The 13,391-nt window shown below is 39.9% G+C and overlaps 1 protein-coding gene across 1 annotated transcript; it reads left to right on the top strand.

Annotated features, from left to right (window-relative positions):
• Nucleotides 1-5,938: 5,938 nt before the first annotated feature.
• trmt10b (tRNA methyltransferase 10B) lies at nucleotides 5,939-13,187 on the top strand. Its single transcript, XM_052149520.1, has 8 exons — nucleotides 5,939-6,393; nucleotides 6,489-6,594; nucleotides 7,582-7,709; nucleotides 7,843-7,995; nucleotides 10,578-10,656; nucleotides 11,458-11,525; nucleotides 12,401-12,524; nucleotides 12,626-13,187. The coding sequence occupies exons 1-8, from the start codon at nucleotides 6,235-6,237 to the stop codon at nucleotides 12,760-12,762; spliced, it is 954 nt and encodes a 317-aa protein (XP_052005480.1). The 5' UTR covers nucleotides 5,939-6,234; the 3' UTR covers nucleotides 12,763-13,187.
• Nucleotides 13,188-13,391: the final 204 nt, after the last annotated feature.

Genomic DNA, 13,391 nt, shown 5'->3' with positions numbered 1-13,391 from the left:
TTTAAGGACCAATTTTTAATTCTTACCCACTGACTTCTTTCGGAAAGATCCCCAAAGCCTTATTTGCTTCATTTTTGATGTCTTTCCTGCTAACTGCTGTTAACTTGCCACTAAGTAATGTTAGTTGATGTCAACGACTGTGCTAGCTCCACCCCTACCTGCTGCATATTCAACAGAGAGGAAGAAACGGAGTAACCCATAGGCTACCGACAGAAAAGAAACTTATTCTATAGGCTAGATTATTTTTAAGACCTATGTCTATTTTTACAGGCTGTATGCAGTATGTGCAAAGCCAAAGCACAATGAAATAAGGCAACTTATGATTTCAGGGGTTTACATAGGCTATTGTCCGGTTTCATATTTGTCAGTCAACTTTTCAAAATACATTCGGGCTACACTCAAAACATTCGGGGCTGAAGCCCCGGGCAAAATCGGCTGACGCCGCGTCTGATAACAGTCTTTAAAACATTAATGTATACAGTTTTGGGGGAATCACGTGATGCCATGCGAGGTTTGGACATGTGAACAGCGAGCTCTGTGCACTTTGCTAGTTTTTAATACTTTTTGTGTCTTAAACCGGTGAGATTCAAAACACTCTGTTTCATAACTGTTCTATGAAGAAAATATGACAATGAATTCAAAATCCTCGGGCTCTGGATACATTAAAGACACTTACGTGCTCAAGCTGAAGCCCCTGACAAAGCAGCAGATCAGGGACTCGGTTTGGACGATGCGGCAGGAGAAATTCAACTTCAACTGTCCAACATGTCTGTGAAGCTGCCAAAGTTGTTGTTGACTTAGATGAACTTTAATCTATTGATGACCTTAGTCCTTGATCATAGTGAAGCAAAAGTGCATAAGCCCCCTAGAGCAACACTGATGCTTTACAGGATGTGTGAAAATCTCATTCTTACAGATATTTTGAGACTTTTGAACCCACCTGGAAGGGACTATAAATGTTTTTCATCAGTCCATAAGATTTATTCTAGAATAGATTATTTTTATATATCCAAGTCCTTCATTTCATCTGTTGTGAACTTTATTTAAATGTTGCCTCGAGCATGTGGCTAAACCCCAAATTATGTATCAACAAGTCCCCTTTTTGCTGGTCAGAGTGGATTGTAAGAGGGTTACTACACTCGGTGACCTACATGAGAATGGAGTGTTGAGATCCTTTCAAAATTTGGATACATTTTTTGGGATTCCCAGATCTCAATTCTTTAAGTATTTACAGCTGTACCAGCTCCTCTGTACTATTTTTGGGAGTAGTTTACACCCCCCTAAAGTGGCAGATACTCTGGGAGTGGTGATTACTGCTTTTGGAAAAGGTCATGAGGCATCAGTGTATTACACCCAGCTAATTCAGAGTCGAACTTCAACTTCTCTTAAAAGATTATGGGAGAAATATCTAAACATGGTATTGGAGGAGGGAGTGTGGGTTAGGATTCTAAATAACATCAAGTCTGTATCTAGAGATGCAAAGGTTCGCATTATGCAATTCAAGATTGTATATAGCGTCTATTGGATTGCATAGGCTTGGTCTTAAAGACACACCCACCAGCTGGCGATGTCAGTCAGAAGATGGAGTCACAACTCATGTCTTCTGGGGATGTGTTAAGATCTAAGAATTTTGGTTGAGGATTCAGTTTTATGTGTGATGTTTTGGCACTCATGGAGTGGTTCGATCCCCACAGCCACCACCATTGTGTTCTTGAGCAAGAAACTTAACTCCAGGTTACTCCTGGGGGATTGTCCCTTGTGGCACCGGGGGTGTGGTCAAGTGCCAGTCCGGAGAGAGGGAAGCAGTAAGGGCACTTACACCTGAGCTAAATTATGTCTAACACCTGTCTCTGATTTCAGTGAGCACGGGGAGAGCGGATAAAAGACCCACGCCACCAGCAGTGAGAGAGAGAGAGAGTCCAGTGTTGACGTATGCTGCATGAGAGAACTATATGTTATTAAGAAGTTTATGTTTGCTGAGCGATTCCTGTTGATTGTGAAGCTGTGAGCACTGCTGTGTGGCCATTAAAGCACTTACCTGAGTAGAGCAACTCGTCTTTGTGTCCTCCCTAACATTCAAAACCCTTTACACTGGTGCCGAAACCCGGGAAAACCCAAGTACGCCCCATGGAGCCCTCCCAGTTGGCCGAGATCCTCCAGTCCCTTGCCGGGATGCATCAGACACACCAACAGTCCCTGGTTGAGCTGCGCCAAGATCAGGACCGACGGTTCTTTGAAGTTCTGCGGGCTCAAGCAGAGGACCAGAATGCGATCTGGAGCCTCCTTGCCCAGGAGAGAGCCCCAGCTGCCCCCCTCCGCTTCTGAAAATGGGGGTGGAAGACGATGCTGAGGCCTTCATCGACCTCTTTGAAAGAACGGCGGAGATCTGGGGCTGGCCCTGTGAACAATGGGCGGCCAGGATCCTTCCATTACTGTCCGGGGGAAGCCCAACTTGTTGCCCAACAGTTGCCAGTGGCTAATCTGCTGACCTACGTGGACCTGAAGAAGGCTATCCTGCAGCGGGTGGGTCGCAGTGCGGCTGCCCGGCGTCACTGGAGGAAGCTGTCCAGCTTGCAGAGGACCACTTGGTGGAGTACCCGAGGGCGGAAGAGCCCTTTTCTCTCTCTCTCTTCTCCCTCCCCCTGTGTGACCCCCCCCTCACTCTGCTCTCTCCCCAGAACCCGTTCCTGCCCCACGGAGGCGAGGAGCTCCGCCAACGCGACCAGTTCCCCACGCAAGGCAGTGGATGTCCCCCGCCTCTGCAGCACCCCGCCGTCCTCCCCCTCAGGTGGAAGTGTCCGCCGACACAGGTGCAGGCATGGCGTCTGGGCCGGCCTGCTGGGGCTGCAGGGATCCGGGGACCTTCCGGGATCAATGCCCCATGATGGAGCTGGGGACTGTGGTCTGGGTCCCCGACACCCCGCAGGCTGCCCCCGACGGTGCCGGAGCGTACCGGAAACTGATAAGGGCCAAGGGGGGTACTCAACAAGCGTTGGTGGACACAGTTTGCAATCAAACCACGATCCACCAACACTTGGTTCAACCCGAGGTGTTGGGCACAGCTAAGGAGGGTGAGGTGTGTGCATGGGGACATTCACAAATACCCTGTAGTGACCTTGGTGATTAAATTTAAAGGAACAAAGCATAGAGTGGAGGCCACGGTTAGTTCCCGCCTCACCCATCCGCTGATTTTAGGGACTAATTGGCCTGAATTTAGAAATGTACTGAAGGGAATGTGTGCGGATGGGTCCTGCATAAAAGCGATGAGATGTGATCTGTGCGATGCTTTGGTGGGGGAGGTGGAGCTTGGGCAATCTTCGTCGGCTCCACATCATGATGACGTGAGGGGGGGGGCGAGGCGGCGGCCCCTCCCATCCTCAGGGGATTTCCCAAAGGGGATTTCCCTTTGGAGCAGTCGTGAGACGAGACCCTTAAGCATACCTTTGACCAAGTAAGAGTGATTGATGGTGAACAACTCTGCCCGAATGTCGCACTCTCATATCCATATTTTACAATTATAAACGAGCGGTTGTACAGAGTGACGCAGGACACTCAAACAAAGGAAGATACAACCCAGCTCTTAATACCACGGAGCCACCAGGAAATGGTTTTCCAGGCGGCTCACTACAATCCGATGTCACCTAGGGGAAAGAAAGACACTGAACCGCTTAATAGCCCGTTTTTATTGGCCGGGCATTGGCGGCGATGTCCGCAGGTGGTGTGCGGCTTGCCCTGAATGTCAGCTGGTAAATCCACTGGCCACCCCAAAAGCGCCATTGTGCCCCCTCCCACTGATCGAGGTCCCCTTCGAGTGGATTATGCTGAGTTGATGAGTTGCTCGAACAGTTAGATACTGCTCGATTTTATTCGACATTGGATTTGACAAAGGGTTATTGGCAGATCCCCTTGACACCAATTTCCTGTGAAAAAACAGCCTTCTCCACGGCATTCGGATTGCACCAATTCGTGACGCTTCCGTTCATCTTGATTGGGGCCCAGGCTACGTTTCACGTCTCATGGACCAAATTCTCAGCCCGCATACAGCTTATGCTGCTGCTTATTTAGCTTCACAATCAACAGGAATCGCTCAGCAAACATAAACTTCTTAATAACATATAGTTCTCTCATGCAGCATATGTCAAACACTGGGCTTACATGTGACATTCTCTCCAGGTTGTTTTTCATTGATTACTAGTTGAATCAATAAAACATTTTAATCACAAAAAAAAATAACTTTATACAGTTTAGCGTTATATACTTTATTATAAATGCTGCAATAGACAAACAAATAAATGACTGCAGCCTTATACCTTGGTTGCTTGTAACTGTTGGTCCACTTCATGAAGATGTGTTCTCATGTTTAGTTCTAAAATGTCTCAACATTAGGGCTAATAATCTAACAACTATTAGAATGATTATTCAACTATTCGGCGATTAGTGCAATGATTAATCATTAGCTCTTAAACGATTGTTCGGCTTGTGTTTCAAGTTGAATATTGTATTAATTATGCTTACTAACAATAAAAGGACAAAATCATCTTTTAAAAATACCTCTAAATGACATTAACTTTTAAGGGAAAAAATACTTTTTAGTTTAATTCAGTAAAGAAATTCACTGCAAAAAAAGTTTTTTTGTTTTATCGTGTTTTTGTCTTGTTCATTTAAAATTGTCAAAAATCCTTAAAACAAGATACATTTACTTGAGAAGCAACATAGAAGATATTTAGTATATTTATTTTTTCACTTGGTTATACTTCTGCAAGTGCAGTAAAGACTAAATATACTTATATTCAAGATCTATTCTCTAAAAGCAAGCCTAAATATCTTATACGCTGCCTCTCAGGTGAATGCATCTTTTTTTAAAGGATTTGTAAATATTTTAAAATATTTGTATTTTTAATATTATATTCAACATTCTCAGAGAACATTTTTTTCTTCTGCAGTATAGCTGCTGAAGACAAAGTAAAAAGAAGAAGTAACTGTATGTTGTTTTTATGAAGTTTTAGATATGTATATTGGAAAACAAGCCAAAACAAAAACAAATCAAAAAACGTATTTTGTTGCAGTGTATAATGGGGTCAAGACTACCCTCTCGCACCTTTCTGTTCACTTCAATCCATCTTTAACTCACAAAAAATAAACTCTCTCTTATTAATAAAGCTGTGTATTGCCAATTTTCTTCATGATAAGAAATGACAGTGACACATATATTATGATTAATATAATAAGTTGAAAGCCATCATTTTATAATCTAGCTGAATTAAGCTCAAGGGTCGAGTGTCCCCTAGCCAGAGTCTGCATCAGCCGGGTGCCGTTTCAATCACTCCCCCTTAAATCAGGACATTCACACATCTCATAGAAGAGGCGCTGACTGCACAGAGACATTTTTTGTCTAAAAATGGTTTAATTGTCAACATTGTCGATAATGTCCACTAATCGTTTCAGCCCTACTCAACATTGAGGAAGTGTTGTTATTATATGACAACTGCTGAGAACAAATTAAGCACTTAACATACAGAAAAAGCCCACATGTATTACATTGAGTACATGTAATATGTTCATATTAATTATGTTATATATGTATATGCTTATTACACATTGAATATAAACAAAATTACACATTTAAATAATTATTCTTATGATTTATTCTTATCAAATAGTTTGATTCTTATTAATATTATTATTATAATTCTTGATATTATTAAACTTACTTTATTTGTTGACACCACCTGAAAATGCTGTCTCTTTTCTTGGCTGGTTCCATGCTAGCAATTCAAAAGAACTCACCCTCTGTTTCACTATCTCAGCGAATGACACTCGAAACCTGCGCAAGGGATTCGCGCTATTTTTGAATCGAAGATGTCACGTGGTTGTGTGCGGAAACGAAGCTTCGGACGTCACAGATCACGTGGTTATAGCGAGCCGAATCAAGCTCCGGTACAGTGCTTCACTGTGAGATGTTTTTGATTCGAGCTTCGAAGCCTCTGTGCCGGTGGCGAACGTTACATCACTAGTGATTACTTCAGAGACACTAATGAGTTCTCTTTTTACGATTACTGTTCATTTTATTTATTTATGTCTTTATATAAGTTATTAGTTGCTTCCTTGTTATGTGTCGGCCACCACATCATCAGAATATATCACTTTACACGTAAGCGGTGCGCGATTCATGTTCTCTTTTAGTCCTTTGTTTTGTTTGTTTCGTTTTTCGTTTGTCTGGATCTCACATTAGAAATGAATCAAATGGAAGGTGAAACACATCACGAAAGCTGTTACAACGAAGATGAGCGGATGAAAGCAAACGACGCGACGATCACGGATTTATTGGACTTTCTGCACATCGATGTGGAGCTCGAATCCGTGTGTGCTGACAGACAGGAAACCACGTGTTCTGTAAGATAAGATTCGTTACCGTGGTTATGTTGAGGATGAGCCATATTGTTGAGATAACACCATTGTGTGTCACTTATTTTATTACCTCTGCCCAGAAAAATGTCATGCGGAAGCAACGCAAATGGGAAAGAAGGCTGGAAGCGAAGAAAAGCAAACGAAAAGAGGAGAAACAGAGAAAGAAGCTCAACGGCCAAAATAAAGGTGCACTCTCTTTCCCTTTAATGCATGCTGATGCTGTTACATAACAGGGTCACACATGCTATGCAGTAAATCTTAAAGTGTGAACATTTTCTCATAATTTACCCTCATGCCATTTCAGATGTGTATGACTTTATTCTTCTGAACACAAACGAAGATATTTTGAAAAATATCTCAGCTATGTAGGTACATACAATGCAAGTCAGCAGGGTAAAAAAAAAAAAACTCATAATGGCAGCTTAAATGTAATCCAAAAGATACAAGTGGTTAAATCCATGTCTTCAGAAGTAAGAAAAATATCAATATTTAAATAGCTTTTGTCTATCAATCTCCACTTTCACTTCGACATTGTTTTTGCCGATTTGTATTCTTCGTGCATATTGTCATCTGGTCAGGGAGGAGAATTTATAGTTATTAATAAGGACTTAAATATTGATCTTTTTCTCACACACACCTATCATATCGCTTCTGAAGATATGGATTAAACCATTGGAGTAGTGTGGATTACTTTTATTTTGCCTTTATGTGCTTTTTGGACCTTCACATTTCTGGCCACCATTCACTTGCATTGTAAGGACCTACAGAGCGGAGATATCGTGTTCAGTAAAAGAAAGAAAGTCATACACATCTGGGATGGCATGAGGGTGAGTAAATGATGAAATAAATGTCATTTTTGGGCGAACTATGCCTAAAGTCAAGTCAAGTCAAGTCCATGCCCCATATATGCTTTTATATAGAATTAAATATTAAACTCACATTTAAAAGGTGAAAATCATATCAGTTTAATTTTAACATGTCACAACTTTGGGTAAACTATTCCTTTGTTTGTATTTATATAAAATAATTTTCTGTTACATTATAAGGTACTGCATAACAGGAATGACCCAACAACAGTTAGATGATCAATGATGAAAAATATAATATAATATTGTATATATTTAACAATAATTATATAGTATTAACATAAAAAAAAAATTCCTTTAATGCCAGATACTTCTGGGCCCCAGCTCAGTAAACGCGTCATTAAAGCGATTACTAAAGAGAGACTAGAAGAGGCCAGATGTGCAGGACCACGCCTGTGTGTGGATCTGAGCATGACTGACTGCATGTCACACAAAGTGAGCTTTACAAAAACACAATATGCTTTACACGCACAATTTCCAGAGTTCTTGTGAAAATTGAAGTGTTGATTCCTTTCGACGATCATGACAATTCCTACCTTGTGGTAAAATGTGTACTTTTCTCTCATAGGAAATCAGCCGTCTCGCGGGTCAGATCAGGCGCCTCTATGGATCCAATAAGAAAGCCATACGGCCATTCCACCTTTTCCTGACGGAGTTAAAGGAGGACAGTCTGCTGTATAAAGAATGCATTAGGATGAATGACGGCTTCCTGAATTATTCGGTTAGACGGTCCGGAAATGTCTGGGGCTTAGTTCACACTGCACACATTACAAGTTGTTTTTCAAATCTGGACTTTAGGACTGACTGTCCGCACATTTTTGCAAGTGCCTGACCTCACTGGTGTTTTTAGTCTTATTGATCATACTATTTCAATAGCATGGGGATTAAACCATCCCTTTGCTGCACTGATGATCGGCGATGGGGCCGATCCCAAAGGTGTTCAGTGGGGTTCAGGTCTAGGCTTTGTGCAGGTCAGTCAAGTTGAAAGCAATTATCTAGAATGTCATTGTATGCCGTCACATTAAAGGAACAGTTCACCCAAAAATGAAAATTCTCTCATTTACTCACCCTCATGCCATCCCCGATGTATATGACTTTCTTTATTCTGCAGAACGCAAACAAAGATTTTTAGAAGAATGTCTCAAGTGAATGGTGATCAGACCTTTGGAGCTCCAAATATCACATAAAGGAAACATAAATGTAATCCATATGACTCCAGTGGTTAAATTAATATCTTCAAAACCGATATAATAGGTGTGGGTGAGAAAGAGATCAATATTTAAGTCATTTTATACTATAAATCTACTTTCAAACAGACCTTGTATGCCCATTTAGGGGATTGCTTCATATTTTTGGTGACTCATATTCTTTGTGCATATTGCCACCTACTGGGTAGGGAGGGGAAGTAAAAAGGGAGGGATAAAGGATAAATAAATCCTATTTGCACAACGGCCCAGTAGGTGGCAATATGCACAAAGAATGTGAATCACCAAAAAACAAAGAACTTTAGTGAATGCACATACAGGTGAAACTCGAAAAATTAGAATATCGTGCAAAAGTTCATTAATTTCAGTAATTCAACTTAAAAGGTGAAACGAATATATTATATAGACTCATTACAAGCAAAGTAAGATATTTCAAGCCTTTATTTGATATAATTTTGATGATTATGGCTTACAGCTTATGAAAACCCCAAATTCAGAATCTCAGAAAATTAGAATATTGTGAAAAGGTTCAGTATTGTAGGCTCAAAGTGTCACACTCTAATCAGCTAAACACCTGCAAAGGGTTCCTGAGCCTTTAAATGGTCTCTCAGTCTGGTTCAGTTGAATTCACAATCATGGGGAAGACTGCTGACCTGACAGTTGTGCAGAAAACCATCATTGACACCCTCCACAAGGAGGGAAAGCCTCAAAAGGTAATTGCAAAAGAAGTTGGATGTTCTCAAAGTGCTGTATCAAAGCACATTAATAGAAAGTTAAGTGGAAGGGAAAAGTGTGGAAGAAAAAGGTGCACAAGCAGCAGGGATGACCGTAGCCTGGAGAGGATTGTCAGGAAAAGGCCATTCAAATGTGTGGGGAGCTTCACAAGGAGTGGACTGAGGCTGCAGTTACTGCATCAAGAGCCACCACACACAGGCGGGTCCTGGACATGGGCTTCAAATGTCAAACGTCTTACCTGGGCTAAAGAAAAAAAGAACTGGTCTGTTGCTCAGTGGTCCAAAGTCCTCTTTTCTGATGAGAGCAAATTTTGCATCTCATTTGGAAACCAAGGTCCCAGAGTCTGGAGGAAGAATGGAGAGGCACACAATCCAAGATGCTTGAAGTCCAGTGTGAAGTTTCCACAGTTTGTGTTGGTTTGGGGAGCCATGTCATCGGCTGGTGTTGGTCCACTGTACTTTATTAAGTCCAGAGTCAACGCAGCCGTCTACCGGGACATTTTAGAGCACTTCATGCTTCCTTCAGCAGACAAGCTTTATGGAGATGCTGACTTCATTTTCCAGCAGGACTTGGCACCTGCCCACACTGCCAAAAGTACCAAAACCTGGTTCAATGACCATGGTATTACTGTGCTTGATTGGCCAGGAAACTCGCCTGACCTGAACCCCATAGAGCATCTATGGGGCATTGCCAAGAGAAAGATGAGAGACATGAGACCAAACAATGCAGAAGAGCTGAAGGCCGCTATTGAAGCATCTTGGTCTTCCATAACACCTCAGCAGTGCACGCAGGCTGATAGCATCCATGCCACGCCGCATTGAGGCAGTAATTAATGCAAAAGGGGCCCAAACCAAGTACTGAGTACATATGCATGATTATACTTTTCAGAGGGCCGATATTTCTGTATTTAAAATCCTTTTTTTTTATTGATTTAATGTAATATTCTAATTTTCTGAGATTCTGAATTTGGGGTTTTCATAAGCTGTAAGCCATAATCATCAAAATTATATCAAATAAAGGCTTGAAATATCTTACTTTGCTTGTAATGAGTCTATATAATATATTAGTTTCACCTTTTAAGTTGAATTACTGAAATTAATGAACTTTTGCACGATATTCTAATTTTTCGAGTTTCACCTGTAAGAGGGTTGTTTAGAAGTAGATTTATAGTATAATAGTACTAAAGTAAAAATATAGTTATAGTAAAAAATAAAAAGAGGTAGTAACTTCATTTAAGATTTGTCATCACTGAAATGACTGGAATAGCCAAACCTGTTATTAAAAAGGGGGTGACTGCATACATTTGAACATTTTAGTGTATAGTTTTGATATAATGAATTACCACCATCTCTGTATTTGACAGATTGATGTGACTGAGGAGAGCTGGTTCAATCTGTTTCCCTCTGAAGATTTGATCTATTTAACCCCAGATGCAAGTGAAGGTTCATATCAATCATACTGTACATTGCATTTAAAGGTGCACTCGGTAATATTTTCCTTTTTAAGTTTTACTCCCAAAGAAATTAATTTTGAAACATAGGTATAAAATCATGAGCAATCACATGACACGAAGACTCCAGTCATATCAGTAACCATATAAAAGCTATTTTATTCTACATGGAGAGGGTCTTCTCATGGGGGCTGCCATGTTAAAATCACATGACCAACTCAATACTGCATAATACATCTGCAACTAAAAACTATTGATTTTGCATGATGCTGTATCCACACCACTAGATGTCACTGTAGGTCTAAGATGACACAAGTTTAAAAGATACTGAGTGCACCTTTAAAGGAATATTCCGGGTTCATCACAAGTTAAGCTCAAGCGACAGCATTCAGTCGATCACAAAATTCATTTTGACTCATTTATTTAAAAGAAAAAAGGCACTTACAATGTAAATGAATGGTGATTGTCCATAAACATTAAAATACACATTGTTTCAAAAGTATAGCCATTATACATAAACATTATATTAACATGATTTCAGTCTGATAAAATTGCTTACTGACCTTATCTTAACCTTAGCTATATGTATGAAACATTCCTATATAGAACATACTTATGGTGCACAATTTATCTCTGCATTTTAGTTCAAAGAAAAGAAACAAAACTACTTTCCTTTTCCGTAGTTGCTGTAAATCGCTGTCGGTGTAAATATCCCTTTAGACAGTGCTGCTGTAAAAACTCAAACTAGATCTTGTATAGATTTAAATTGTCTGTTTTGATTTCTTTCTCTTAGTTTTAGAACGTGTGGAGGAAGATAAAATTTATATCCTTGGAGGTTTAGTGGATGAAAGCATACAAAAGGTGAGAGTTCATACTATTATCATTTACAGTTTCCCCATACTATGCTGTCTAAACAGTTAACACAGCCAACAAAACAGTTCAGTTTATCTTCATAATGAAGCTCTGTATTCTTTTCTGATAAGCATTTATTAAAATAAAATACTTGCACCAAAACTATCAACACACTCTTTTGAATTCATAACTTATTTAGCTATAGACACAAAACTATACTGTTTAAAAATATATGTTTATAATAAATATGAATGGCAAGAATGTGTCATTCACTTCTCTTTAGATCAATTTAGTTGTCTGTGTTTACTGTTAGGGTAAATCTTGGATCAGAGAAATTAGTGTGCAGTGTTTTTGGACTATTACAAACTTTTTAGATTGTTGCGTTAATTGTTTTTAGACTTAGTTTGAAGGAATGTGCAAAATCAGTTTAGAACAAATGACTAAACTTCAGGCACATGTAGTAAGGAGATAGGTCCTTTGATGTGTAATCAGTAGCCAGTCAACTTGCGTAATTTCAATTTGCCTAACATTTAAACTTGCTTAGTTTGCAAGTGAGCCAGTTTCTCTGCAGCATGCTGTGAGTTTTCTCTGAAACCCTCCACCACCCCAGCGCCACTTGTCTAGATCTGCTACATGGGGATTGTATTTGTGTAATTGCGCAGCTGCATGTCATACATGTTGAACTCTGTATGTCTGTGTCCACCGATGAGCCAAAACTTTTATGACCACCCACCTAATATACTGTTGGTCCTAAACAGCATAGATCCACCGAGTCATGGACTCTTCAAGACCCCTGAAGGTGTTCTGTAGTGTCTGGCAGCAAGTCACCGTACTGCTGCCTAAAGCCATTAATAACAAGATCTGAATGATATTGTCTTTAACAGAAAATAAGCTACACAAGGGCGAAAGAGCTTGGTGTTCACATGGTGAGACTACCTATCGACGAATACATGGTGAAGAGATCCAACCCCAAAAACTTCCACTCCAAAATCTTAGCCATCAACCAAGGTGTTAACTTCAGCAGACTTCAGTCTTTACACTCCTGAAAGAATAGTTCTTCTCGTCCCTTATTGAAATATTCTGTTTAATTGCCTGTGTCTAATTTACAGTGCTTGAAATCCTGCTGATTTTTTGTGACACCAAAGATTGGACTAAAGCACTTGCCACTGGTATCCCGCCTGGAAAGGGTTACATGGTTACGTCAGAAGCATCTCCAGACAGGATCAACCCTCCGGAGGAGCTGTAAGCCAGAGCAAACTGGCTTTGGGTTCACTGAATTTATGGGGCCTTGACCAATATTCAGTGACACTGTAATCTATATTAGACAAGTTTATGCTTCATCAAGTTGCTTTTTGTGTATCACACCTGATGCAACAGGTAAATCTAAGTGTTGTCTGTAGATAGGCCTCAATTATTTGAATGAACATTACTACATACATTATTATTATATAATGTTATTATTCACATGTTTTTCGTTGAAGTTATTGAAAGCTGTTAAAAAAAATCTAGCTTTTTTTTTGTTTTGGTTTGTGAATGTTAAATACAGTTGTTCTATTGTATGGCAAAGCAATTACCATCCAGTGCCATAGGTTCATCTTGGGCATAAGATGTGATTAAAAGTGCAAAAGCCCCAGAAATGCTGTTGTTGGTATTTTCATTGAGAAACTTGGTCAATTTAAGAATTTTTTAATAAATATAACTGATGGAAAACTTCAGATTAGCTTCACCATATTTCAATTAAAGTTATATTTTCACGGACAATTTTAACATATGATTTGCTTAACGTGTATATTTTATTATAATTCATCATTAAGAAAATTACTATCCATTACTATTCGAACAACAGTGTTACCTAGTGGCTGTAATATGTAACTG

This window comes from Xyrauchen texanus, chromosome 2, assembly GCF_025860055.1.
Source record: "Xyrauchen texanus isolate HMW12.3.18 chromosome 2, RBS_HiC_50CHRs, whole genome shotgun sequence".
NCBI lineage: Eukaryota > Metazoa > Chordata > Actinopteri > Cypriniformes > Catostomidae > Xyrauchen > Xyrauchen texanus.
This window is presented reverse-complemented; position numbering and strand designations above follow the sequence as displayed.

Excerpts from the sequence above, each read along its gene's own strand:
- trmt10b (XM_052149520.1), top strand. The coding sequence starts at position 6,235 with ATGAATCAAATGGAAGGTGAAACACATCACGAAAGCTGTTACAACGAA. Across the intron at positions 6,595-7,581 it reads GCTCAACGGCCAAAATAAAG|ATACTTCTGGGCCCCAGCTC; the intron begins GTGCACTCTCTT and ends CTTTAATGCCAG. Across the intron at positions 11,526-12,400 it reads TGGATGAAAGCATACAAAAG|AAAATAAGCTACACAAGGGC; the intron begins GTGAGAGTTCAT and ends TGTCTTTAACAG.